This window comes from Phoenix dactylifera, chromosome 14 (genome assembly GCF_009389715.1).
Source record: "Phoenix dactylifera cultivar Barhee BC4 chromosome 14, palm_55x_up_171113_PBpolish2nd_filt_p, whole genome shotgun sequence".
Taxonomy (NCBI): domain Eukaryota; kingdom Viridiplantae; phylum Streptophyta; class Magnoliopsida; order Arecales; family Arecaceae; genus Phoenix; species Phoenix dactylifera.
The window spans coordinates 8,538,215-8,565,614 of NC_052405.1; the positions used below are offsets into that span (position 1 = coordinate 8,538,215).

Here is a 27,400-nt window from a genome sequence, read left to right on the forward strand (position 1 = left end):
ATCCTCTTGAGGCGACTGTAGACCTAAGTGACCAGTGACCTGGCACTAGTGTCCGCGCCAATGGAGGGGAAGCATTATGGTGGTAGTATGCTCTCCATGCTGGGAGCCACCTTGAGACCCACCTTGAGACCATGCTCTCATGAGGAAGACATACTTGTTCGGCACCATTATGGGCAATGCCATTTCTTGCATTACTTAGTATCAAGCTACCCTCATTGCTACTAATTCCTCTTTGTTTTTTTGGTTATTATTTAACTGCATCGCCAGACATGTAGCCCAAGTTCAGCCTAATTGTGGTTAGTCCAAGTCCAACCAATATACTACAAGTGATCTCGGGTCAAGCTAGCCCGAGTTAGTTTGAACAATGCAGGAGAATAATACTCTCTTTTAGCATGATTAGCCGATATAAAAAAATTAGTAGATTATCATAAATACTAGATCTTAGGAAACATTTTTTTAATAAAAAAATGACAAATCATTGCTTAAATGTTACTTAGATGTTGTATCCATGCCATTATATAAATAAACTATCAAATATATGCATAGTAACATTTCATATAACTTTCTAGCTAGACCAGGTTTGATCATCAGGTTACCAACCACTACCTCCCATATGGGCTAGTTTTAGCTGCAGCTTGAAATTTGTGACCCAAGATTAGCCTGGCCGAACTAAGCAACCCACTTACTTAAAGCACAGATTGGGTAGAGAAGGCACTGGCCAGTGCACAATTAACCAATATTCAATACTCAAATATTATAAGCCTAAGAGAGGAAAACTTAATTTTCCTAGGGTCCTAGGGATGGCCATGACCTTGTTTGCATGAGCAAGCTAGACCAAGCTTAAGCTAGGCCAATTTTGATCATGCATAAAGCATGAGCATTCATCAAAAATGAAGAATTTAATTCCAAACTTCCAATAATGCCTACGGTAATTGAGCTCATAGCCCAGATTACTTGTGCTTTGAATTTTGGAAAGGGAAGTATGATAAAAAAAAATTTAATATCAAAACTGAAAAAATAAAAGCAAGCATGCATGTTATGAAATCACACCTACTCTTCTGAAATAATTTTTGGAAAAATGATTGCCAGTTTCCTCTAACTCCCGAGACGCTGACGATTGCGATGGAAAAGATGAGCTTTTGTGTTGACGATCCGAGCATTTTATGCGTCTTTTTATGGGAGGAGAAGGCCAAGATGATATTTAGACAAAAATAATATGAGACACGCCGCTTACGTCGTTTCGGTTCTTACGAGAATAAAACAACCGCTTAAATAAAGTTAGAGCAAGTGTCCAGGTCTCCTCTCACCTTTTTAAAAGCAAGAAAATTCTATATAACATCACCATATTAGTGAGACATGGATCAGCAAACAGAGTTGCTCGTAAAGAGCTTGGATTCAACTCATCAGCAAGCTTGTCTCAGCTCAAAAAGGAGTCAAGGCAGGCTTGTTACTGATCAAGCTCAGTTGTCTCTTTTATATAACAATCAAGCACAAGCAGTTTACCCAAAATCCTCCCTCTTTTTTCACTGGGAGAAACACTTTCCTTGATTTATTTCTTTTGGCCTCATCTCATTTGCTGGATTCACAAAGGCCATGCGGTCAAGCGGTCGGCCAATGTTCAGCACTTCCTTTTGTTTTTTTTTTTGAGCTAAAATTATGCATGGCACTTGACACCATTCTAAATTCTTGCATCCCAATCCATTAAGGGACAAGAAATACACCTTGAAACAATCTATGGGGTCCTTGCTTTCTCCGGAGTACATCTCCTCTCAACGGTCAGATATTGAGAACGTTCTAAAACGAGCTTGGATTTGTATGTTCAAACAACGTTGTCTTTAACCGGTTACTGCCTCCTCCAAAATCACTGTTTTCGTAGTCTCCACTCATTTCATACAATGCTCCTACGCCTTTTCTTTTCTTCCAACATGTTTCTTCTTGTTCTCCTTTAAAAGTTTCTTAACGACTAGCTCCTCCATGCCATCCATCTTCTAATAGTTGAAGCACTTCTCATCTTCTCTATGGAAGAGGAGCCTCAATTTTTTGCCCATGCCGTCCCAGAGACCGGCCGCCTTCTCCCTTCTGCGAGCCGTTGGAACTCCATTGAGATAGACTTCGGCCTGGTTCCGCCATCATCCAACGAACATGAAGACGTCCCTTCCAAATACTCAAAGTCCTACGACTTTGATCTCAGAATTGCCAATAAAACCCAGTTCAAGCGCTTCATCTATATCTCCATCTTTCTAATTCTCGCTGCCGCTGCAGCAGCTCTATTAGCATCATTCCTACCTCACAAGCGTCATCACCTCGGCACTTCTAGCAATCTACCACTAGCTCTTGACCATGCTCTCCTGTTCTTTGATGCCCAAAAATGTATCGCACTTGATGCAACCAATCCTGCTGTACATATATTTCTTTGCTTTACGTGATCAATCACTGGTGATGATTGTTTTGCAGCCGGTGCTCTTCCAGAGAACAACCCAGTGAAGTTTCGGGGTGATTCAGGTCTGCAAGACGGCATTCGGAAACAGATAAATGCTAGTCTTGTGGGAGGATTCTACGATTCTGGCAACAATATCAAGTTCAGCTTCCCCACAGCTTATACCATCACGCTGTTAAGCTGGACCGTGATCGAATATCATCAGAAGTACGCAGAGATTGGTCAGCTCGATCATATCAAGGACATCATCAAGTGGGGCAGTGAATATTTGCTCAAGCTCTATATTCCATCCGGTTCGACATCTAAACAGGCCTTGTTGTTCTCGCAGGCAAGTATAGATGTCCCTCCCCTGAAATCACATACCTCAAGAATTCAACAATTCTCTCCTTTACGCATCTACTTCTGAGGCTTATGTTCTGTGTGACCCGAAAAATGGCATCAAATTGTGGGACATGCAAAAGATATGATCGAATGATGTGCTTCTTACTAATAACTAGTTGATGAAAATCATGTGAAATTGACACCAAAGTTTCTAAAGTGCCCCTCCTAAATTCTGCTTATTGTACTTGTAGGTTGGAAGTTCAAATAATGATACTACATCAGACAACGATATCACATGTTGGCAAAGGCCTGAAGACATGAACTATGGGAGGCCTGTATCCATTTGTGGAAGCTCTGCCTCAGATCTTGCAGGAGAAATGATAGCAGCAATGGCAGCTGCATCATTAGTTTTCGAAGAAGATGAGGCCTACTCAAGAAGTCTGATTCTAGCCTCAGAAAGTCTGTTTGAGTTAGCTACCAAGAATAAAAACAAGGCGACCTATACTGCGAACAGAGAATGCGGGGGAGAGGCAAGAAGTTTCTACAACTCCACAAGCTACATGGATGAACTGGTATGGGGAGGAACGTGGCTGTTCTTCGCTACGGGGAAGTTCACCTATCTAAAGTTTGCAACCGATAACTTCGAGTCCGCAGTGCTTGAAGAATTACCATCCGACAGGGGGCTTTTCTATTGGAACAACAAGATCGCAGCCACAGCAGTAAGCTTCATAACAATTCAAGACATTCAGACAATGAACCTTTCTGATTCTTTAGTTCTAACAATTACTGCTTGTAGGTCTTGCTGGCGAGGTTAAGATATCTCCATGATCCTGGTTATCCGTATGAAGAGACACTGAAGAACTGCTCAGCCATGGCTAACAAGCTTGCGTGTTCCTATCTCCATTTATCTGCTACTTTCAGAGCGACCCCAGGTAAGAGTGTTAGAGCACAGTATCTCTGGGTTGTCCTGAATGATTTTTCTAAATTCATGAGAACCAGGCAGCTGTGTATGGAGGAGATGCGTGGCATGTTCAAAAATAAGTTCTCAATAAAATCTGGAAGGAAAACTAAACGTATCTTCCCCCTTCGATGCATACTATGAGTGATGATCCCTTCAGAGTGGAATTTGTCTTGCATAGATATAAAGAATTTGATGATAAGACTTCCAAAAAGGATAGAACCCTATTGTTGCTTCTGTGAGGACCCATGCCGGCATGTGTTTAGTCCCACGTCAGTTATTCGCTAGATAGATCTTAAGTACTTATACAGAATTAAGGAACCCAAATAATATCTTTCAGCTAGTCATTTTGGATAATGTCCTGAGTTGTTATAAATGGTATCGAGGCAAACCCAACTCATAACCTATGTGGATTAGGAGACACTGTAGCACAGATTCATTGTGGCCCACCACGGATCTAACCAAATAAGGGTATCAGCGTTCAAACGTGGAGAATATGTGAGGAACCCTGCGAGCATGTGTTTAGTCTCACATCGGTTATTTATTGGGTAGATCTTGAGAAATCTAAATAATATCTTCTAACTAGCTTTTTTAGGTGAAGTTCTGGATTGTATTATAAGTGATGCAATCATTGGAGTTTTGCAGGTGGGATGCCCCTACCAAGGCCTAACGGTAGTGCGCCACTCCAGTATGCAACAACTGCTGCTTTCTTGAGTAAGATCTACAGTGACTATCTTAACATCATTCAAATCCCTGGTGGAAGTTGCAGCACCTTCTCCTTTTCACTGGACATGCTGCAGGACTTCTCTAGGTTAGAGGTGAGGAGTGCAAGCTCATATTCAGCTAGATGCCCCCCAAAAGAAGGCCTACTTCCTAATTAAAAAAATCTGAATGCACAGATGATGTTAACATTTTCTATTTTTTCCATGTACTTAGGTGAACTATATACTGGGGGACAACCCTCTGAAGATGAGTTACTTGGTAGGCTTCGGAGACAATTTTCCGAAAAAAGTTCACCACAGAGCCGCATCAATCGCTTGGGATGGAAGGAATTATACCTGTGCAGAAGGCAAGAAATGGCAGGAAGCAAAGGAGCCCAATCCAAATGTTCTACTGGGTGCCATGGTGGCTGGTCCAGACAAAGATGGCAGGTTCTTGGATGACAGGGATCGTCCTGAATTCACAGAGCCTACAATATCAGGCAACGCTGGTCTAGTGGCAGCACTCATTGCACTTATAGATCATCCCACCAATTTGGGAATCGACCAAGAAAGGATCTTTACAAAAATTTCCTAGTTCCTTGTATTGATTTCAGTTCCTGGTGATTCTCGAGTAACCATAATGTGTGCTTAGACTCAGAAACACTTGGAAAATCCCATATAAACCTCACTCTAATTGTATCATTTTTCTTTTTTATTTTTCTAGAATAATGGAGACAAGAGTTTCCTCCCACCAGCTATCAGTGACTGTATCATACATCAACAAAATCCAAATCCTGTTGGTTCTTCTGACTTCACCGAGCCAATTTAGCAATCATTTTATCATTTGAGTTTGTTACAACTGCAATCAAAGAATATAATGAATTCCAGAGACCATGTGTGCTTATTGAATCCATGCAAGTAATCAGTTAGGCTGCAGAGTTACGAGGAAGGTGAAGTGGGAGCTATGTATGTCATGCTCTGTCGGAGGCTTGGATGGAAGGAAACAGAGGAAACCTATTGGATGAGTTCAAATAGTTGGGCTGAATGTAAATGACCAGCTCTTTGATGACTTGGGAGTGAAATAGAAGTATTGGAAGGAAAAGAATAGTTAGGTTTTCAGTTGATCCTGACTTGGCTATATTGTTCTTGAGTTGCTTTTTTTCTTAGCTGAATGATTCTTCAAATATTTTGGTAATCTAGAACAGTCAAATTGTTCAGAATGAGGTCAAGGATTCACAAACTTCCTGAGGTATAGATTTCTTACAAATGAAATCCATGATCAGTGATGTTATTTGTTTTGTTGCTGCTGCAGCAGCTTCTTTTCCATGTTATCCTCTGATGTTTTCTTCTGCATTATGCCCTTGATTTTGAAATTTCCCAGCAAATTATCCACACTTCTTACCAAGTCTGCTTGCCTGTTCTTCAACGTTGCCAAATCATTACATAGATGAATATAATGAAACACAGCTCTAGCCATTCAGTCACATATTATACACTGTAAACTACTTTATCTGTTGCTTGTTTATCCGTGCATTGATCAGCTACAGAAATTCCATTCAAATTCTCATTTGAATGTTTGAAATGCTAACTATGACATCATGAACAATATCTACTGGTATAAATTAATGTACATCTAACTTTTAATGTTGGGTAATGTAATATGACTATCACCAAAGCCCAAGGTGATTTGATTTACATAATAAGAAGGATAATTCCAGAGATATATAAGCTGAAGATAATTTACAAAACGAAGTTGGACTATGTACAATCATAAAAATCACGAGACCTTGCCCTACGTCGATTTCAACCTGTCCAACCCAAACTTTATCTACATTATTTGGGGAAAGAAAGAAATATAATGAACCCATCAGTCAAAGTATTATTCTCTGAAGCAAAGAAAACATGCATCAATAATGGATACTTACCAAAAGGGCATGGCTTTCATTTAAAAGAGGCTGAAGCAACGGGACCAAGTTCTGGATATCAGCTTTCATCATGTTGTAATCTTGCCCTTTGCCCATCAGCAAGCTGATGAATATTTTTCTCTCTGGGATGAGCTTCAGAGCAATCTGTTCATATATAATTTAACTTATTTTTGTGCAATAAAATCAGAGGAGAAACACTAAATCCTTCATAACATGTACTGTATTTCATATCTTATGTTGAGAAAGCTTCAACTCCTACATGCAAAATGAGTAGAAGAACATCTATAAAGCTTTGGAACTTGAATTTTTTTTTATAAGAAGATGTGACTATAAGAATTACAAGACGTCAATCTGCCATCTTGCATTTACATGCATATGCTTTTGCCTGAGACTGATGAATCATAATTAGAGTAGAAGGGTGCTGCGGAAGCTTAAAAATCTTCACTTCAAGTGAAAGAATGGTGTTACTCAAGAAGACAAACAGATCATCCATATAGCCAAAATTCATTCCCTAATGACTGCATTAGAAAGGGACATATTTCTTTTCAACCAGAGTTTTTTACTTGATAAAGCATTTTGAATGGTGGAAAATGAGGTAAAAAGAAGGGGGAAGATCATTTGATGAGCTGTAGTACTAAAAGAAAGTGTAAAAGCTTTATTTTTGCCCCGCAAATCAGTGTACTCTCAGTATGTCTATCCTGGACAGAAAGCTTGCGATGGCAGGAACATGGTTATTTCATTTAACTGAGACCTATCATGGTTATTGTTGGCGTGACCTGAACCAACAATACCAATATCTGAAGTCTTCCTGCTAGTTTGGTGCAGCAAAGCTGTTTCAGAGAATTGACTCTACATAAACTTTCTTAATACTAAATATGCAGGCTGAATTGGGATTTGTGTGATAAAATTATTATCTTCTTTTGAATATATTAAAAAAAAGAGAAATTATTCTGGGTACAATTTATCTCTCAGAAAGCTTTCATCTTGAGTGTTTTGACTTGATAATAGGAAACATTGCCAATGTTTGGAAAACTCCTTCCCCATTTCCAAGACAAATGCTTGTTTTTTAATAGTAGTAGCAGTAGCAGTAGTAATAGAAGCAGCAGCAGTATAGTAGTCAGTAAAAAATAAAAAAGAGGAACATTTTCTGATCAAATGCAGATAAATCTTTATAAGTAGTGGACTTCAATAAGAGTGATCTATCATACTTGACGAGTGAAAGGAGTTTAATGATATGAATTTTAACACATTGATACTGCTATCTCTGAGGGGATCATCAATTAGATAGCCAACATAAAGACTCAGCCTTTCTTGTGACAGATAAATATGTAGAAGTAGTGCACTTCAATAAGAGTGGTCTATCAGACATGGCAAGTGAAAGAAGGTTAATGATATGAACTTTAATACATTTATAGTGCTTTCTCTGAGGGGCCCATCAATTAGATAGCCAACATAAGGATTCAGCCCTTCTTGTGACATAACTGGTTGATAGTTAAAGTGATTAAAATACTTATTGTAATGGGAAAGAGATGCATTGATATAAATGGGACATTACTTTGTAAGCAGCTGATGATATCCAACCATGCCATGGCTTTAGAGTGTCCTTGTATGCATCTTCCACCACTTGTACAAGGCTCAGTTCAGAATTCTTCTCTAATCTCTCTAATACTGCTATACTGAAATCCATGGACCTGATAATATCAAAAAGAAATCCAAGCATGAGAAGAAGGGGTTTGCGATATAAAGTTATGAATATATGACAGATAAGAGTGCCTATAGACAACTTTGACCTGACTGTTAAAACCTAAAGTAATGTCTGAGATTAATTGTTGGCTGAGGTTTTCAAATATAGTTGTTTATCTGAGATCATGTGATGGAACGTTGCCATCAGGACTTGTTCCAGCTGGCTGGCACCCTCTCCTCTTGTAGAGAGGAGCATATACTTATAATTTGATGCAATGGAATTCTTTCATCAATCGTGTAGAGAGGAACCACCTTACGACTGGGTGGCATTTCAAGGTATTCATTTTATTTCTTGGAAACACAATCATGTTTTTGTGGATTTATTTTTACAAGAATCTAGAGAAGATGTGTAAATATTAGTAATATAAATACGACCTATTCCAAGTTATAGTGATGCCTTATAGTCCATTCAAGGACCTGTAATGTTGAAGAGTGGGAATAGTCCCACATTGGATATGTAAGATACTCTACTCTGTCGTATATATACATGGGCCATCCACCTACTAGCTTAAGCTTCTGGGCAGGATTGCTGCTATGGTATCAGAGCCTGCTGTCCCTTCTCTTTGCCTTCTGATCTGCTTCCATGTTCTTGTTTTTCGACGTCCTTCAAACTCTTATAAATGCTGGAAGCTTGTGACGTATAAACCTTTAGGACTTGAAGCACAAAAACGCATAAAAAGGCCTCTTCTGTAACCTTACACAAATGTACAGTTTCAGTAGAAGTTCATGAAGGATCTAAAGTGATGAAGCTTTTTTTCCTCTTAGGGAATGAACACTTTTTTCCCCTTAGGGAATGAACAAATGAAGTAGAATGTTACGAAACTGGGAGAGGATTATTACTTTCAGAAGTGAAGAACATCAATGATATGGATGTGGCTATTTTCATATTTACTAACCCTTAGTAAATAGGTTAAGTGAAACAATCAATATGATCAAAAGTAATTTGCTTAAGAAATTTACCCCTACTTACAAAGTTAAAAGACTAACTTAAATAAATTGGCCAAAAAGACGAAGGAAAAGAAAACAGGCAAACTAAATTTACAATAAAATATTCTGTAATACATAATTAAACAATTTTAGCAAAAGCATGAGGATGTGGCTAGCAGGAATGGTAAAAGTTGTCAGTTCTTAGTTTTACCTGGTAAGCCATAGCATAGCTCTAGCATGGCTTTCAGCCTTTCTTGCAGTCCCCTCACTCACCTCTTTCTTCAATATCTCTGCCAAACTTGAATACCTTGATGGATCTGACACGTAAAGCTCTTGCAATCTCTACACATTCAGCAAAATATAGCGTATTAACCTGGTTCTTACATGCATGCATGTTTTGCATCATGGAATGTGGCTGTAAAAGCCTATTTACACAATTACATGACACAATGATTGTTATGGATCCTTTTCTGTTAAATTACCATGATGCATGTTAAACTACACTCATAAAAGTGTTCGGACTTTTGACAAGTGTTAAAGTTCAGAGATATGATGAAATTTCAGCAACATTATTGTTGTCTAGATTATGGACTCATGATTATACTTGGTGTGTGTTCTTCGTTAAAGAACATAATGAAAATTGAACGCATTAACTGTATTATTGTACTCCATAAGAGTATAATTTTTAAGATCAATATGGTGATCAGTTGTCCTTCATGCTTAAAATCAATTATTATTTGATTAATATTATTATATGTCATTAACCTCACCTGCAAGCTTCTTTTTGGTTAGGTATCCGTTGTACCTTTTCCTTATAAATGATTTGGCACCAGTCAGGCGCTTGTTTTATATGGATGCAGAAATATAACATAGACTAATTGGAACAAGTGAAGAATTATAATCATTGATCATTCATGAGAACAAGTGTAAAAGATTAAAGTATTTATGTGGTGCATGAACAAATTCTAATTACATAGATAGTACTTAGTCATTGCCTAACATCTTCTATTTGAGAAAAATTAAATTGAAAGCTCAAAAGGGATCGCGTTTCTAATCTGAAGCTTCTTCATTTGTCTCCAAGAACATTTGTACCACATTTTTCTAATCAAACTCTTATAGGATTTGTAGGGTTTGCAGTGTGGTAAGCGGGTTATAGGATCGAGACTTGCTAAGGGGGTGACCAGCATACAACCTAACAAGAGGTTTTATTTATTTATTTATTTTACAAATAAGAGATTCGTTTTAAATAAAAAGAGAATTCACAAAAAAAAAATCAACAATATGCCCTGGTATAGAAAATTTTTACAACTTGTGCTCCAAAGGTTCTGGATTTTTATCTGAAAATGGTGATGTCATACCATATAACTAGGCGTGTGCAACAAACTTCACTGGATGAGCTGAAAAGAATGAATTATGATGTTCTTGTCATCCCTGATGATCATTTAATCACCCAACAGGCAAAGTTCAGAAAGGCTATGACATCGGCGATCCTAGTTGGTGCTTGATATGAGATGAACCACTATAGGCTAAGATACAAGCTCAAGAAATTCTGAAATGAATAGAATTTTGAGATGAAACATGGTTTTGGGTCTGCTGCAAAACAGAACCAAGTCCACACTAAAAGCCTACTTGCAATTTACAATGGACTTTGATGCTTACGTAGATCTAAAAATCGAACTTTTTGTTGTATTATTAAGTATATGATAGGCGAATATGAATCCCAAAATTTGTGTGTATCACATCAGGCCTTTGATAGGAACTCAGTTCTGCAACATGACATGTCTACCTTGTGCATGGAAGACCAACATCAAGTTTTACATTTTAGATAACAAAATTTGCATATGTTCATGGAATGAAAGTTAAACATAAAAATTCTAAAAAAATATTAATATCGCATATCGGAGAGTATCTAAAAATATATTAGTTTGTAAATTTATATCCACCAACGATAACAATCACATAGAATAAGGTTCGCTGTACCGGCCAATACCCTATCATATTGCATGTATCGTTACGTACTAATATCGATCCAATATGCAGCCTCGTACCATACCAACTTTCAGTATGCTTTGCTATTTCTACCACATACCGACATTGTAATAAAACAGTATCGGCATAGGGTGATTAAGATGACGAACTTTAGTAATATTGCCCTATGCCACATTTATGGGTACATCTTGGCTAAAGGAAAAAATTTTGCTGATGGGAAAGGAGAGGCTAATCAGTAACCGAAGGATAATGATGGGCGATGGATGCTCGTGGAAGACACGAGCACGGCACGAAACCCTTCAAGAAGAAAATGACACAGAAGTAGTGGAGTAGATGAGGCTCCCAGTCCCCCTCTGCCGGTCTAAAAAGAGTCTGATCACCATCCAGTGAACATAACCAATACATAAGAAATATGTGGCACTTAATGCACAACTTATACGACGCCCAAACTCACATCATGTCAAGAGAACTTTAAATTGTTAACCTTTCGCTGAAGGCCTAATTGGGGAGGTGAGAATACAGCAGGTGATTTTAGGCTGATGACATCAAAGCTCAAAACAAAAGCATAGTATAAGAGAAAGAAATGAATTGAGGCTACCTCGATATTTCGCTGGATGTCTTGTCTGAGGACTGCCATGGTCGGCCCAATCTTATCTGCAACCAGCCGAAACATAATCAAAAAGGGGTGGTTAGGAAATAGGAAATGATTAAGTTTGATATATAACATCTCAACCACCCTGTGATCTAAGCCAAAATTTCCTAACATGGCATGAAGTTGGCTGTTTAATTCTTCACCAATTTAATAATCCTAGAACTTGATTTTATGCTAAAAAAAAAGTTGTACTTAAGATTGCAAAAGTATTAATTTTCATTTTAGATTTTATGGCCTACGAAAAGCAACCAAGTACGTGACTTGGGTTTCATATAAATAACAATCTAATATTAAAATGATCAACAATTGAATGTTGGTCAAAAGCCAGTTTAGAGTGTGGTCTAAACTGGACTTATTCCAAGGCATTGCGTAGTTTATTATTTTATCATTTTTTTAATGTTCATTTGTCTAAGGGATGAGCCATTCGAGGTCTACTGTGTTCTTGGATTGGCAGAGGCTTTGAAGGTCCCACTATCACTGTCTCACAAGTTCATCGACCGTGTGTGGTTGCGTGCGCACGCTTCTCTGTGTGCGTGCGAGCCTCTGTGTGCGTGTGTGTGTGTGTTTGGGGGGAGAAGGGAGGGAGAGCCAACAGTCGGAAAAAGGTGTATCCATGTAGGAAGGTATTCTCAGAGATGGGAGAGGGAGAAGGAGTATAATTTCAAATCCTTAAGCTGCAAGGAGAAGGCCTTCTTCTCTGGATGAAGAGTTGGGCAAAGAGGAAAAAGAGAGGTTGAAACATGGGAACAGTTAGGAAATAAATCAATGGAGCAATATCCCTTTCTCCCATTCCATGCCAAAACAAACACAATCCAACGTAAGATTTCTTAGTGAATGATGTGAGAAAAAACATAACCTCACCTGAGGTTTCTTAGTGAATTGTGTGTGTGCGTGTGAGTGAGTGAGAGAGAGAGAGAGGGAGAGAACTAACCAAGGACTTGGAGGAGCAAATTGGAGACACTGAGGAAGACAAGGGTGGAGACCACCTTCTCATGCTTCACCAAAGAGAGCTCCTCTACAGCAAGCCTTATCTCTGACCAACCCTTCTTCTCATCCCCCTCTTTCTTCTTTTTGAAGGGTTCTTCCCCTTCTTTCTTCATCCCTTCTTCTATTTTGCTCTCCTACCCCTTAACTTTGGTCTTTTGGTAGACTACTGCTTTCTATTTAGCATCCTTTGGAGACAAAAAGGGACAATTTAAGCCTTCCTCCCATTTGGGTATCCCATTGGAGAAGAAAGAGGCTGAGGTCAACGAAAGCAAATGGCTGCCCCCTTCTTGCATAGCCATTGCGTCATTTGGGCTCTCCTCCCCCACATTCCATAGCTGTTGTATCACCTTCTGTCGTTCAGGGACTACACTTTGCCCCTACGTGTCTGAGTTATTATGCGTCGCAACCTATGGGCATGAATTTTTTATAAGGCGGCACAAGGTGGCCCTTTCCTATACTTTTTCTTTTCTTTTTTCGGTTCATACAAGGCAAAACTAAGGAGAAAAGTCTGCAAACAAGTGTATCAAAACATTGCAGCCTAAAAAAAAAGAGAGCCTATATTGATAAAGAGATTTAAATGAGTTGACTTATTTACGATTCAAACTCATTTATATCAAATCTAAATTTATTTTAAATGAAACGTTCGCGGACCGGATTAATGAATCGGGTCATAAATTACCATTCTTAATAATAAATTTGTTTGTTTAAATATTTTTGAGCAAATTTTGATGAGTTTTGCTTAAGTTTGCCGGTGTAAAATCAAGGAAAATTTTTGTATCATCTATATTCGTCGTGTGCTCTATAAATACTTTTTTCAAGAGATACTTTTGGTACACCTATTGTGCCTTCTATTTTTGTGTGGAGCGAGATGGGGAGGGAGAATAGATAGCCGATGTATTTGAATTTAATAGCTTATATTAAATTTTTGAACTAACCCCACCTCATTGGATTAATAAGAAAAAATGTACCAATTTAGATATAAATTTTGCTAAATAATTTCTTACTATTATTGCTTTTATATGCATCACAAAAGTTGAGCTAAATCAGGTTCAAGATCAAATTAGAATAATAACATATATAATTTTGATAGACACTCAAACTAGCCAAGTATTATGTTGAAACTCATTGATATACTTGCTAGCGGTTTGATTTCCATGACTCAACCAAACTTTTCTTGACCCATTTTGATTCCACTTGGTGATGAATTTCATCCAGTAGAAACGAAAATCAAAGCACTAAAACAATTAATTTTAACAAAAAATAATTGCCTTTGTGAACCATGCTCCACAATCATGGCTCAAGATTCAACCAACTTGTTTCAAATCAGCATTAACCATTCTTAGAAATGATTTATATGATCATATATTGCAATTTAATTTCGCATCAGCTGGTGGATTCAGGGAGAAGGATGCAGGATGAGATCAACTAGTGTAACAAAAATTATCCCATGTCTTCCCATTTATCATTATTGAGTGATTACAATTGCAAATGCGAAACGAAATGATGCATATTGCAAGATTTGTCATGTATAATATCTTATTACGTGTCATCATCATTTTCAAAGTTTTGCTATCAAATTACATTTTTGAATTAAACAGTTTCGAAAAAAAAAACTTGGAAAAGAAAAAAAAACACCATTTGCCATTTCCCATGTAAATGTACATATTTGCACTTTTACCCATATATCCCATGTATTCCAATTGATACGTTCTGAAATCTTTCCCGAAATAGACGGGACTAACCAGATCTAGACCTATACGCTGCCACCCTTGATCCTAACTGAATCGCATTTCCACTGTTCCGCCGGAACCGGTTTAGAAACGAGAAAACAGAGCCTCTCCGCCCTCCCGGTTGTTGGGAATCCAGGAGCACGAGGCCCGCCACCGGCCCCCCAAACCTAACACCCCGTATATAAATCCATATACGACGTACTACCCACCGTCCGATCATTGAGTCCAACCATTGCCAACCGTCCATCCAACGGCCCCCACTCCGCGGACCCGCACAACCCCACCGACCCTTCCGTAAGCCCATTAGTCCCCGACTCCACGTGACCACGTCTTCTCCCGCTCCCCGCTAAACCGATCCAATGCTACACGACTTCGTATTGGGAGTCACCAACATGATTCCACGCCATGTGGCATGAGATGATTTGTCGAATTTGCCGGAGTCACACCAATCATCTTGCGGCATGTGGTAACTAAACTTTTTGGTACCATGTTTGGGCTTGAAGTGTTTTTCCCTGTGAATACTTATATATTTCATGCTCCGAAGAAAGCCATATAAAGTGGCAGCGCTCCTTTCCCTCGCTTCCGTCCTCTGAAACCCTTCTCTCTATTCCGTTGAGTCGAGAAGCGGATCAAAACCCTAACGAAACCCTAATTTCTCTCAGCGATGCACGGAGGGCAGATGCTGATCGAGGAGCCCTTGCGGCTAGCCTCGGTCCTTGCACCGTCGAAGGAGGTAAGATCGTTTCTCCTTTATCCCTTGCAATTTGGATTCTGATGCGCTAGTTCTGTCGTTCTCCTCGTTTTTTTTTAAATACATTCGTTCTTCTTTTTGTTGCCCAATTTTTCTTTTTGATAGCGATTTGTTTGGGACTGTCACAATTTGGGGTTTTTGTATTTTTGTTGTCGATCTGGGCATATTTGTATGGATTGGTTGGATTCTTTGTTGAGTGGGGTTTTTTCTTGATCTGAATTCACCTTGTTTTAAACTTCTTCGGTTTGATATCAACGATATGGTGTTTTTCACGGTAAATTAGCAAATTCTTGGTTTAATTCTTGATTGGATTCCGTGCGATATTATTTTTCTCCACGTTGCTTTTTGGCGGATTCTTTCTTCTCTCTGGTATCCTTTTGGTTCTTTTCCTTTTTAATAATGATTTGATTAATGATTATCGTGTTTTTGATTTGCTTTTTTTTTTTTTTTTGCTTCTGATTTGGGTTATATATGTTATGATTGATTGGATTCTTTGGAGAGCTGGGTTCATTCCTGATGTATGGTCACCCTGTTTTCTTGTTTCATTCCGTGTCAATGCCATGATAAATTAGATTTCTTGATTATGTTCTTCATTATATTCTGTGATACCGTTAAAGGTAGGGTCTCAATTTTACCTTTTCTTTTGCCATGATATTATGTATCTTCTTCTTCATCATCATTTCTCTATCCTATGGGATATGATAGGAAGACAAACCGAAACATAAAGACACAACCTATATCATGCTCGATGGAGAGAAAAATAATTCCATTTTATGCTCCTATCTTCATTTTACTTAGAAATTTATGAGTTCTGGTCATACAACTTTTTGTTTTTGGTATCTGAATGAGCATCTCTCAGTATATTTATTGTAGATATTATTGTGGTGTATATGCATACAGAGTATGGTGGTATGCCCATGAATGATGTGTAGAATATAATCTATTGTAAGTTTATGTTGGTTCCCAGTTCCTAATTTTCATAATATCTTGATGTCTAACAATTAGCTTCCTTTTTCTTTGCTGTGTTGACTATTTATCATTGTACTTAAATACAATATCCACGGTGTATTTAACAAGTTTGTCTCATGTCCATTGTTGCAATTGTGAATGTTGGGCAATGATATGAATTTTTGAATTTGTGGATCATGTACAAAATGATTCAAAGTCACAGCTACCGGTGTCGATGCTTATGTATTCATGCATGTTTCACATGCGGAAGAGTTATAAAAATGTTCTATTTTGCTCCACCTTTTAATTTTAGAAGCTTATGAAGACACATTCTTAAATAGAAAGAGTTTTAGGATATATGGCAATGGAAAAGCATCAAAATATCCGCGTGTCTTTAATACCTGCTTAGGAAGTCGAGCAACGTTGACCTCCAAGCTTTTCTTTTTCCCCACTGGGGATATTTGAGGGTGTGAATATATTTTTTGGAACTTTAACAAAATTGGAAAGAATGATAACTGGTCAAGTAGTGATTAGTTGGAAACTTCAATCTACTTTCATTCGTAACTGCTAGTAACTAACTATCTTCAAAATTGCAGAAATATTTTCCATCACTGACTAAAATTGTTGGAACACTGGGGCCAAAGTCACGTTCTGTTAAAACAATTGAGGCATGCCTAGCAGCCGGGATGTCAGGTTTGTCCTCTGGATGCTTGTACGTCTGCTTTTTAAAAGCTCTCATTTCTTTTGCTCTAATGACTAATCTTCTTATATTTTGTGTCTTGCAGTTGCGCGCTTTGATTTCTCCTGGTTAAATGCTGAATATCATCAGAAGACTCTTGAGAATTTGAGGACAGCTGTGAATAATGTCAAGAAGCTATGTGCTGTAAGTTAGATAGTTTACAATATTTCCTTTCCTTCCTAATCTTAAGATAAGTTTTAATTTTAGAGGTCTAAATCTTTTAAAAAGATAAGAATGCATACATCATGCATTAGTGGGAACAGGAGGAAATAAGTGAAGGTTAATTTGTCATCAAATTTACCATTCTTTGGTACTTTTTAACTGAACCAATTTTTGGAAAAAGTAAGGAGCTAATTGAATTTCCATTTTTCTTTTTTTGAGAATCTTGTTTTATTAGGCTCATATAATAAATTGTATTAAAGTTTGATAGCGTGCATTTAAATTACAGATTTTCTTTTTTTCCTAATTCTTGGAAATACATCTATTAGGCATTGACGAACTATTTACTAGGGCTGCAACTTGGGTGGCTTGGTTGGGTTGAGGGCAAACCCTAACCCAATCCAACCTATATATAATATATCTTTCTATTCTAACCTAACCTAACCCAATCTTGGATTAAGGTTTCTCTAACCCAACCCAACCTAACCCCCTCTTAAACTAAATTCAGGATGGGTCAGGTTAGTCGGGTTAAGTTGGGTTAGGACATGTTAATTGGGTTAAATAAGAAATTTAAAATATGTGAAAGGTTTGGTTTTGGGTTTGTCAATTTAAGTGACAAAGTTACAAGGTTAAGGAAACATATAACCCATATGAAACATAAATATGAATTGAAAACACATGTGAATTATATGTTTGTGGTGTGTGTTTCTGGTTGGGTTTGGGTTTGGTTGAGTCGTGTCTGGTTGGGTTGGGTTGGTGGTCAACCCTAATCCAGCCCAACTAAAGATCGGATTGGGATTTTGAGCCTAAGCTAACCCAAATTTACAAAACCTTAACTGCACCCTACCCAATGAGTGGGTTTTGGGTTCGGGTTGAGCCAAACACAAGTTGCACCCCTAGTCTTTAGACCTGTGTCCAATTACAATCTTGTCTGTTTGACTAGATGTTCTTCTGACTTGGAATTTGAACTGGAAAGATAGATTTCTGGTAAGTGTAGATCAATGTATTAACTACACTATGCATGTCAAGGTTGATGGATCTGATTTAGAATTTGTATGGCCCATCATGTGATTAAAAGTTTGATGGCTTTATTACACATGCATATTATCTGGACCTGTAGACATGCACCAATTTAAGTGCCAGTTGGCACAACATAGATAGGATGACATACCATGCCAGTGCCTTGCCGACATGTGGCAGTGCCTCTAATGGCCACATTGTTGCTTGGTACGCTGCCATGCCAGAGGCACCAATCACTGGCATGGCAAGGCATGTATCATGTAACTACTGTTCTGACGCACCGGAAGCACTATTTTGTAACTTTAGTTTGTAATCTTGCTTGCCTCAATCTTGTAATTACTCTGGCTACTATCGAGAAAGAATATATCTATTTTTAAATCTGGAATGCATTTTGCCCAAATATGGTGTCATATGTTCTGCAACCTTTTAGTTAGATATATGTGGTACACCACTAGTTAGTTAAATTTGAAAAAAAGAGCTCCATATGAACAGTCTTCTGTAATGATCATAAATCATTTCCTTCAGCATCTTATAAACTATAATCTCAGGTGATGCTAGATACTGTGGGTCCAGAGCTACAAGTTTGCAATACATCTGGGAATCCAATTGAGTTGAATGCTGATAATCACGTTATTATTACTCCTAATCTTTCTAAAGTTCCTTCAGCGGAGATCTTACCCATTAACTATACTGATCTTGCCAAGGTAAGCGTGGTAACCTTCATACTAGAACATACAGCAGTGGTGGCATATTTATGTTTGTGCTAGAGATATAAAAATTTCATAGTTTGCAACTACGCTTTCATCTTACTTTGAATATCCTTCAAATATATTGCATCTTTATGTATGTAAATTTGCACATGTTTATTTCCAGATCTACATTTCTATGCCTGTGATATGTGGTGTTTTGATGTGTATCATGGACTCTTCTATTGATTCCATATGTAACACACTTTTAGTACTTGTTTCATGATGCATTTATATTAGGTGGATTGACTACATCCTGTTGATGACTTAAATGCAGATAAACAAGTTTTAGGACATGATACTTCTAGCACACTAACCTGGTTATTTGTAAAGACTGTGCTCTTACATGATACAGGTGACCCAAAGCCTCAAGTGTGATTCCTGATCCTAGATGGGTCTCATAAATTTTTCTTGATTCAGAATCACTTAAAAGTAGAGGGAGGTTTCTGTTTTATCATTTCTCTTCTTCCCTACCCTTGTCCTATACAATAATGGTCCACAGATTTTCTGCTTTTCTACTATATCTTAGTTTTGCTTCAAATCTTTAGGTTGTATCTTCACTTGCTTGTGATAAATCAAGCTTTGCTATACCCTTTTTATTTCACTTCTTGCTGTCATTCTCCGAAATTTGATGCTACTTATTGCTTTTTGCTAACTCATGTTATTTAGGTTTAGTGGAAGATATGCACATCTGAACTTAAAATTTATTTGATGCATATTAGCAACCCACATAAAATCAAAAATCATACTCGAGTCCTACCTAAGTTTAAAGCTAATTTGAGCACATGTTAGAATCGAACTTAAGTTTAAAGTTTGTGTTTGCATTAGAAATAAGTTTTAGATCCATGTTTTATCTCATTTAGTTAAGGCATTTGCTAGCATCAATTATCCTATTCTCTTGCACTTGTTGACCTGCCATTGAAGCCTGCAACAAGTGCTGGCAAGATGTTGACTTTGATGACATCCTATGTGGTGGGACAGGATTTGTGAAGTGCATCCCAATGTCTGAGATAAAATTTGTTAGTTGTTATATGTTTTCTAGAATAATTGGTCTAGCCTTGGGTTATTGTTTTTTTAATTGTAAAGGGTTTACTTTGTCACTCCTAGGAATTTGGGATGTCTTTACAATTTATAGAAGGGGTAGCTTTAAGACTTGTAATAGAGCTAACCACTACCATGTAGAGAAGAACTATGCTATCACTATTCTGATAAAAACAGAGGACCATTTATGATTCTTGAATCTTCTTTATTTCTTATTATGGTCTTTTTTGCTTGACTTGGGATTGTAGGCAGTTAAAAAAGGCGACACAATTTTTGTTGGGCAGTATCTTTTCACGGGAAGTGAAACAACATCAGTATGGCTTGAGGTGAAGATTTTGATCGGCACTTCTTTGTTATATGTTGAAGGTTTTACGTCCTTGATATTGTGTCAAACTTATATATTCTGCGAAAATCTTTTATCTGCAGGTTTTGGAGACAATTGACCAAGATGTAAAATGTCTTGTCAAGAATAGTGCTATACTTGCTGGCTCCATTTTTACTATGCATGTGTCACAAGTGCAAATCAATTTACCCACTCTGACTAGTGCTGATAAGCAAGTAATTTCTTATTACTCTTGCTGATGTTATTGCATGATTACCAGACATTACTTTCCAAAATGTTCTAAACTTGCATACAATGTGTTACAGGGCTATCTAGATGTTGTTCTAATTGTTGTAGTACATTGGGATTTAGAATATTATTGCCACTTCATTTGGTTGATTGTCATGTTCATGCAGCTTATTCCAGTAAATGGTTATTATAGACAGGATTATAACCTAATAGTGCTAGATTTATTTATTTTTAAATATATGATAGTTTCTTGTGGTACTTGCCTTTGATATATGTGGTATCTAGATCTTTTACCTATCCTGTGAACTACTCAACCAGTGAGATTGTAGAACAGATTAATTTAAGCAACTCATTGTTGAAATATTCCTTTCTGAATTTTGAGCCATATGATTTAACACATGTGAATCCCTGTTTTAATGAGTGTTTATGACTACTATATTAAATACTGGTGTCAATATTCAGAAATTTGCAGTCTGATAAGTTCTTGATGAGAATGTACTTTGAAGTTTAAGTGGTCCATATTTGGAATGGAAGGCCACGTGCCCATGTTGTGGGCCCCCAATGAGCAGATTTTCTATTGTTTGCTGGGGCTTAGCAACAGGAACCTCTGTATTTGCATGGTTATATCATTGTTTCTGACTATAATTGTTCATCTAGTCTAGTGACACTATTTTAGCAGGGCCATCCAAGACATTTACTATATCAACTCATCATATTGCTGAAGTTGATAGCTTGTCATTTCTTAATACTTTAGTTGGGGGGGGGGGGGTCTGAACTCTGATCTAAAGTGGTTGCATTTATTATTTCTTCTTTGTATTCAATGTAGAAAATTAATGAGTTTTTGTATCATTTTGATGCTGATTAATTTTGTTTTCTTGATATTTTCACCATAGTTTTTTGTTTCACTTCAATGTTAAAATTTATTTCTTTGGTCTGTGATTTTGTTAGGTTATTTCAACTTGGGGGTTGCATAACAATGTTGATCTGGTTTCTCTTTCATACACCCGCCATGCAGAAGATGTACAGGAGGTGAGTTGTTTTGAGATTTTTTTTTTATATTTATATGCCTGTATACTGGTATTTTTATTTTTATTTTTATAGAGAATACTTCTAGTGGTTTTCTGGTAATAAATATTGAGCTGAACTATATTATCAACAAAAACTATACTAGTTAAATTTATCTTGCTACTACTATCTTTTTCTTAAATTACAGGTCTGAAAATCCTCTTATTGTAAGTAATCATGAACATACTGGAATATTAGTAATATATGTGAAACTTATTCCTTCTTTTTTTTGCCTTTTTCCAAAACTTAATGTGATATAACTTCCCATCAATTTGGATCAGCCCAGATTATATAAGCAAGACATTTATACAACTTTCACGTGTACCCAGAAGAAAGTCAAATTTTAGGATTATTAAAAGTTGGCCCATCAACCTGTTTTCAATGAGCTACATCTTGCTAGAATTACTGGGGTGAAGCAGAGTATAGCTGTGTTCAAGTGTTTACATGGCAATAGTGTTTTGGATTTTTCCTTGAAACAAGCCAACCATGGAATACCATACTGTACCAAACTAGATGATATGGGGCATACTATACCATATAGGTTCGGTACCAGTACACGGTACGAGGGGGGGCATACTAACATTTGGTACTTTTAAGCCAAACCGTACCTTGTACTAGGCATATCAACATAGTGACAGGGTGACCCCGGTACCTGGTACTGAAATGGTGTACCTTGAAGCCAACTATTAGTTGCAATTATCTAAGGCCACTTTTATGGCACTTTGTTGAGTCGCAATTGGAAAACATGCTAAGATGCCACTAGCTTTGCCTCCATAGGTATCTAAATGCTTGAGGTGGTTATCAGGCCATCACTGTGCACTCTTCAAGTACAGCTTATCCACCCCAGGAAAATTTTCATCAATGATAATTTCTAAAGAACCTTCTAGTGGGATGATACACCTTTCGTATATTTCTTGCTTTTGACAAGCAATGATGCCTAAGTGCCGTGAAAAGAGATAATTGAACTTTCTGCTAGTATGATTTCCATGTTGAAGTTCATAAGCTGAGATTTCCTTGATAGCTATGATAATTGTTCTGATCAGGCTTTTGATAGTTCTCTTTTCCTTTAGATCCACATCTCTATGATTTATGCCTCCAGGCAACTGAAGGTTCTTCCTAATGCAACATTTACCAAAATTTGTGGGACATGTACATGTTCTTGTACAAGTTGTAGCAGTTCCTTTTTTTTGTTGTGTGTGTGTGTGGGGGGGGGGGGGGGGGGGGGTGTGTATAAGTTGAGTAGTTTTTAGTTTTGTCAATGACGGTCAATTTTGACAGTCCAAACAGGTTCTTCATAATTACAAATATTAAGGGTCTGATTAGATTATTGAACTTGTGAATTTTATATTCAGTCATTCTTTCTTCTTTTGGAATGAACATTTATATAAAACAAGTTGTGCATGGTTTCTTGCCACATGAAAGCTACATTGCTTATCACATGAAAACCATATCTATTTGTTATGTGCAGCTTAGAGCATTCCTCAAAACTCAAAATCTTCTTGAAACTCAGATTTATGCCAAAGTTGAAAATATAGAGGTGAGAGCACTTGTTTAACCTTATTTACTTTGTTATCTCAGCTGTTGTTTTTTTTTTATTTTTATTTTTATGTCTTCGTCATACTTATAAAATATTATTTTTTAGGGTTTGGAGCATTTTGATGAGATTCTCCAAGAAGCAGATGGCATCATTCTTTCTCGAGGAAATTTGGGAATAGACCTTCCTCCAGAAAAGGTTAGAGTTGCTTCCTATACCCTTTTTGTTTTTTTTTTTTGGCGAACCTCCCTATACCTATTCAAAGTACAGATTTTTGATATCTTTGTTACTTATTGTAATTACATGTTATTTCTTGGATGCCACCATCACTACACGCATTTTATCTATTTCACTGTATATATAAAGAAAAGTGTAGGCATCATATTATATACAATTCTTTTGTGGTGGTGGAGCTTTTGGTGTTTCGTTTGGGTTTTTATTTCATTTTAGTCATCCGAAATACAGTTCTTTCATGGCATTAGTTACAATTGTTCTGGGTCAACCTAGACAATATTTTACGTACCATGTGTGTACTCAAGGTATGCAGTCCTAAACATTTATCTTTTACCATGTCAAACTACATTGATTACTAAGGCACATCTAGTTGAATAAATGCATGCATAAGGTTTAATGTTGCTTGTTCTCTGATGATGTTGCACCATACTAATGCATGCCTGTACTTGTGGTCTTGCAATGCTGCAGGTCTTTTATTTTCAGAAATCTGCAATTAGTAAATGCAACATGGCTGGAAAACCTGCCATAATCACAAGAGTTGTTGACAGTATGACTGACAATTTGCGTCCAACTCGTGCAGAGGCAACTGATGTAGCAAATGCTGTCCTGGATGGTGTGTAACGGCATTAGGTTGTTGAAACATAATTTATTAGTTCTATCCTTGGCTTCATGGAAATGACTTTTCTGAATCTGCAGGAACTGATGGTATTTTGTTAGGAGCTGAGACACTTCGTGGCCTCTACCCTGTTGATACAATAAGGACAGTTGGTAGAATCTGTTCTGAAGTAAGTATCTCCGCTTATCCATATGAGAATCTTTAGAATGATGTCACAGATCTCAGTACGATCGTTACTCTGTTACCAAACAAAAGATATTTATCTCCGAAGTATTTGCAGAATATACTGACCAACTCTTGTGCTTTACAGGCAGAGGGTGCTTATAATCAATCTCTTCAATTTAAAAGAATCGTACAACATGCTGGGGAACCAATGTCGCATGCAGAATCTGTTGCTTCCTCTGCGGTAGGTCACTGTTGACTATTAATTTGCAGATTTTCTATCTTTTTCATATGAAATTCTAAATAAAGCTGTTTAATTGTCACTTAAGGTGCGTGCTGCAGTCAAAGTCAACGCTGCTGTAATCGTAGTTTTCACTTCATCTGGCAGAGCCGCAAGGTACTCTTTAGTAGCTCCTGCTGTTGAAACTTCTATTGTTCTAGGTTCCTGCATGGTGGCAAATAAGTGGAATGCTTAATGACCAGCTCAATGTTGTCATTATGTATCCATAGGTTGATTGCAAAATATAGGCCTCCAATGCCTGTGTTGGCTGTTATGTTCCCACGGCAGAAAACAGAACCATGGAATTCTAGTTCTTTTGGTACTACACAGGTATGAAAAAAATTAACCATCTCTAACGAACAAATTAGCATACGTGGTGTTTAATTTGGTTATTTCAATAATTTCAACAGTGTATCAGGAGTGATTATAATGATAGTATACTTAATTCTTGTGTGCAGGCTAGGCAATCTCTGGCAGTGAGAGGAATCTATCCAATCTTGGCCAATCCTAGTGTGGTAAGCTATATAATGACTAAAAAATAATATGAACAGCATCTTCAGGGTACTGTTATTTGGACAGAAATCTACTGTAGAATTGTAAAAGTAAAAAGGACAGGAAGAAGATTGAAATAGAGTTAGAGTAGCGGTTAGATTAACTTAGAGAAAAGTATTAAACAATGACTGAGATGGCATGGGCACGTGAAATGAAGTTTTGAGGAGGCTCTTATGAGGAAAGAAGCTTGAATATGTCAAAAGGAGAGAGGTTTAGGAGACTGAGATGATATTGATGGAAGTCATGAGAAAGGATTTGAAGACAGCATTCATTGTTGGTAGTCTGTGCACGCCTTCATTGAAATAATGGTGAAAAAGGATTCAAAATATCTAGGATAACTTGATGCCAAATCCATAAACATAACCATTAAGGCTTGATCCCAACTATTTCAGGTCTGCTTTATGAGTGCTGTGCATTATTATTTAAAGTTGCCTTTGATGTGCTTTTTTAAAGAGGGGATTCCCTAGAACTCATGAAAATCAAACTTGGATTCCATAGTTTGACATGCTTTTTTTTTTTACTGGCTGCAAACTAACATCAACCCTTCACCCTTTCTGTTGGGGCTTGGAAACTGGCATCAAGGTTGTGAAACTTGATGCCAAAAGATTAGTTTAGTGGTTCATCAGAAGCATAGATTGCAATTTATTGGAAATTCTGAATAGTACATTGGTGAATTTAGTCAGGTTGCTTCAGTCATGGGTTTACTGCCTAATATAGTGCTTCTGGTGCGGTTAGAAGAGGCATATTCTTGTGTCCAGTTTGCATATTCTAGTTGATCTTAGTAACTGCTAAAGGTGGTTATGGTGGGAATGCAAGACTTTGTAAGGATTTTTATAATCAGCCAACATATGGTTAAAATCAAGACAGACCGTTCATCTTGCTTACATATGATTTCTTCCATTTTTTGTTTCTTTTCAGCTAGTAATGTGTAACTGAAAAGGATGGCTGTTAATTAAATGAATAGATGTACGTCAAGATCCTAGATATTAAGATGGCAACAGAAGTTCGGGTTTTGTCATTTTTTGATTATCCTTTTGAAGTTGTGTTTTGCTGTCCTTACTACTAATTACATTGTTGGGTAATTCTGATGTCATAGTTTATTGGCAAAAGAATCCTCAAACATGTGTCAAGTTCATCTTTCTGAATTGTTAAAGAATGTGCTTACGATCCATTTACCAAAAAAAAAAAGAATGTGCTTATGATCAAATATCACCCACTAGCATATGACAACTCTTTTTTCATTTCATTTCATTTCGTTTGATTTTTTTTCTTTTTCTTTTTTTGTGGGAAAAACAGTTGAGAGCAAGATCTGCCGTACCGGTACCGGTCAGCATATCGGTGGCGGACTGTACCGGTCCGTATCGGCCCTGTATCGGTTCCGTACCAGCCTGTACCGGTCCCGTTGAATGGTTGAGTTTTGGAGTTCCACATACCGGTCCCGTATCGGCCCGTACCAGTCTCATACCATCCCATACCGGTTTCGTACCGGTTCCATATCGGTTATCCAACGATAAGCTTCCGGTACCGGATTCCACGCTTATCTAAAACCGATTCAAGGCAGTACCGGCCCGTATCGGCCATACAGGCTGGTACGACAGACCTTGGTTGAGAGACTACAACCTATTTATTGATAGTGAAATGATACAAGAAAAGACCAGTTGTAGGGCCAAGGAAGCCACAAGCAGAACTTCAGACACTAAACGAAAACTAATTTCTTAAGACTCTTCAGGTATTAACAATGCAGCACCAATGCAAGAAGGAAAAAAACCAAGAGGCTGGCAAATGCTGAAAACCTAATTTGACAAATCAAGGAGTATTATATGGTCTGACAAACATCCTCAGACAAAAGAAGCAGCATAGCAACACAATGTGCTTGCATGACTGCACATGGAGATTGAATAATCTGAGCTAGAAAGCTAATTATATGGAACGTCTGTTTTTTTATGGGATTGAATAATCAGATAAAAGCAGAAGGCTCCTTTCCCCCCTCCATTGCTTCATTTTTTTTGTCTACAGAAGTGCATTTTGATATATTTTTTTAAATCTATGTAAATCAGTTCTCATATGGTTTCGGCCAAAGATTGGAGTAATTCTTTTCTCAGGTGATATCTGTTTTTGTTTTCTTTTCTCTTAAAAGTTATTCTTTACATGATGGCAGGCTGGTGCAGTCAGTCCGGACGAGGAGTTTGGCTTAAAACTTGCATTATACTATGGTCGATCTGTTGGCATAATAAAGCCTTATGATCGTGCAGTTATCTTCCAGAAGATTGGTGATTCCTCAGTTGTCAAGATTATTGAGTATGAGGATTCTTGATTGTGCGCCATTCTCAAATTTTCAAGAATATGCGCCATTCTCAAATTTAACATCTGGCATTTTGTGAACCTCAATTTTTGAGGACTGAGAGTCAAGATGAGCCATTTGATGGATGTTTGTGATGCCATTAAAAACAGAAATGTTTTGATATAAGATTGTTCTGCTACAGTTTTATTTATGTGATTGATATTGATTGATTATTTGATGTTCTGTATGCACATTTAAATAGCAGTAGCTTTATATGTACCCCACAACACAGAGAAATGCTCAGCACGTTGCTTAACCCGTTGGAATCAAA

The 27,400-nt window shown here is 37.4% G+C and overlaps 3 protein-coding genes across 4 annotated transcripts; 2 read left to right on the top strand and 1 right to left on the bottom strand.

Moving 5' to 3' along the window:
• Nucleotides 1–1,885: 1,885 nt before the first annotated feature.
• On the top strand, nt 1,886–5,304 carry LOC103704840 (endoglucanase 10-like). Its single transcript, XM_008788312.3, has 6 exons — nt 1,886–2,370; nt 2,455–2,765; nt 3,010–3,477; nt 3,555–3,690; nt 4,362–4,534; nt 4,653–5,304. The coding sequence occupies exons 1-6, from the start codon at nt 2,019–2,021 to the stop codon at nt 5,010–5,012; spliced, it is 1,800 nt and encodes a 599-aa protein (XP_008786534.2). The 5' UTR covers nt 1,886–2,018; the 3' UTR covers nt 5,013–5,304.
• Nucleotides 5,305–5,905: 601 nt separating this feature from the next.
• Nucleotides 5,906–13,006, bottom strand: LOC103704839 (glycolipid transfer protein 3-like). 2 transcript variants are annotated; one of them, XM_008788311.4, is made up of 6 exons: nt 12,585–13,002; nt 11,600–11,655; nt 9,224–9,354; nt 7,898–8,033; nt 6,343–6,486; nt 5,906–6,245 (listed from the first exon to the last, which is right to left on the bottom strand). In XM_008788311.4, the coding sequence occupies exons 1-6, from the start codon at nt 12,751–12,753 to the stop codon at nt 6,210–6,212; spliced, it is 672 nt and encodes a 223-aa protein (XP_008786533.1). In that variant the 5' UTR covers nt 12,754–13,002; the 3' UTR covers nt 5,906–6,209. The 2 variants fall into 2 exon arrangements, with proteins under 2 accessions (XP_008786533.1, XP_008786532.2); XM_008788310.3 differs by having other exon boundaries at nt 5,909–6,225; nt 12,585–13,006.
• A 1,777-nt stretch (nt 13,007–14,783) lies between these two features.
• Nucleotides 14,784–27,312, top strand: LOC103704838 (pyruvate kinase 1, cytosolic-like). The gene is made up of 16 exons (XM_008788309.4): nt 14,784–15,103; nt 16,666–16,762; nt 16,855–16,952; nt 18,536–18,691; nt 20,023–20,100; nt 20,201–20,332; nt 21,294–21,374; nt 22,879–22,947; nt 23,053–23,142; nt 23,647–23,791; nt 23,875–23,963; nt 24,105–24,200; nt 24,286–24,353; nt 24,467–24,566; nt 24,695–24,751; nt 26,947–27,312. The coding sequence occupies exons 1-16, from the start codon at nt 15,035–15,037 to the stop codon at nt 27,100–27,102; spliced, it is 1,581 nt and encodes a 526-aa protein (XP_008786531.2). The 5' UTR covers nt 14,784–15,034; the 3' UTR covers nt 27,103–27,312.
• The last annotated feature ends 88 nt before the right edge of the window (nt 27,313–27,400 follow it).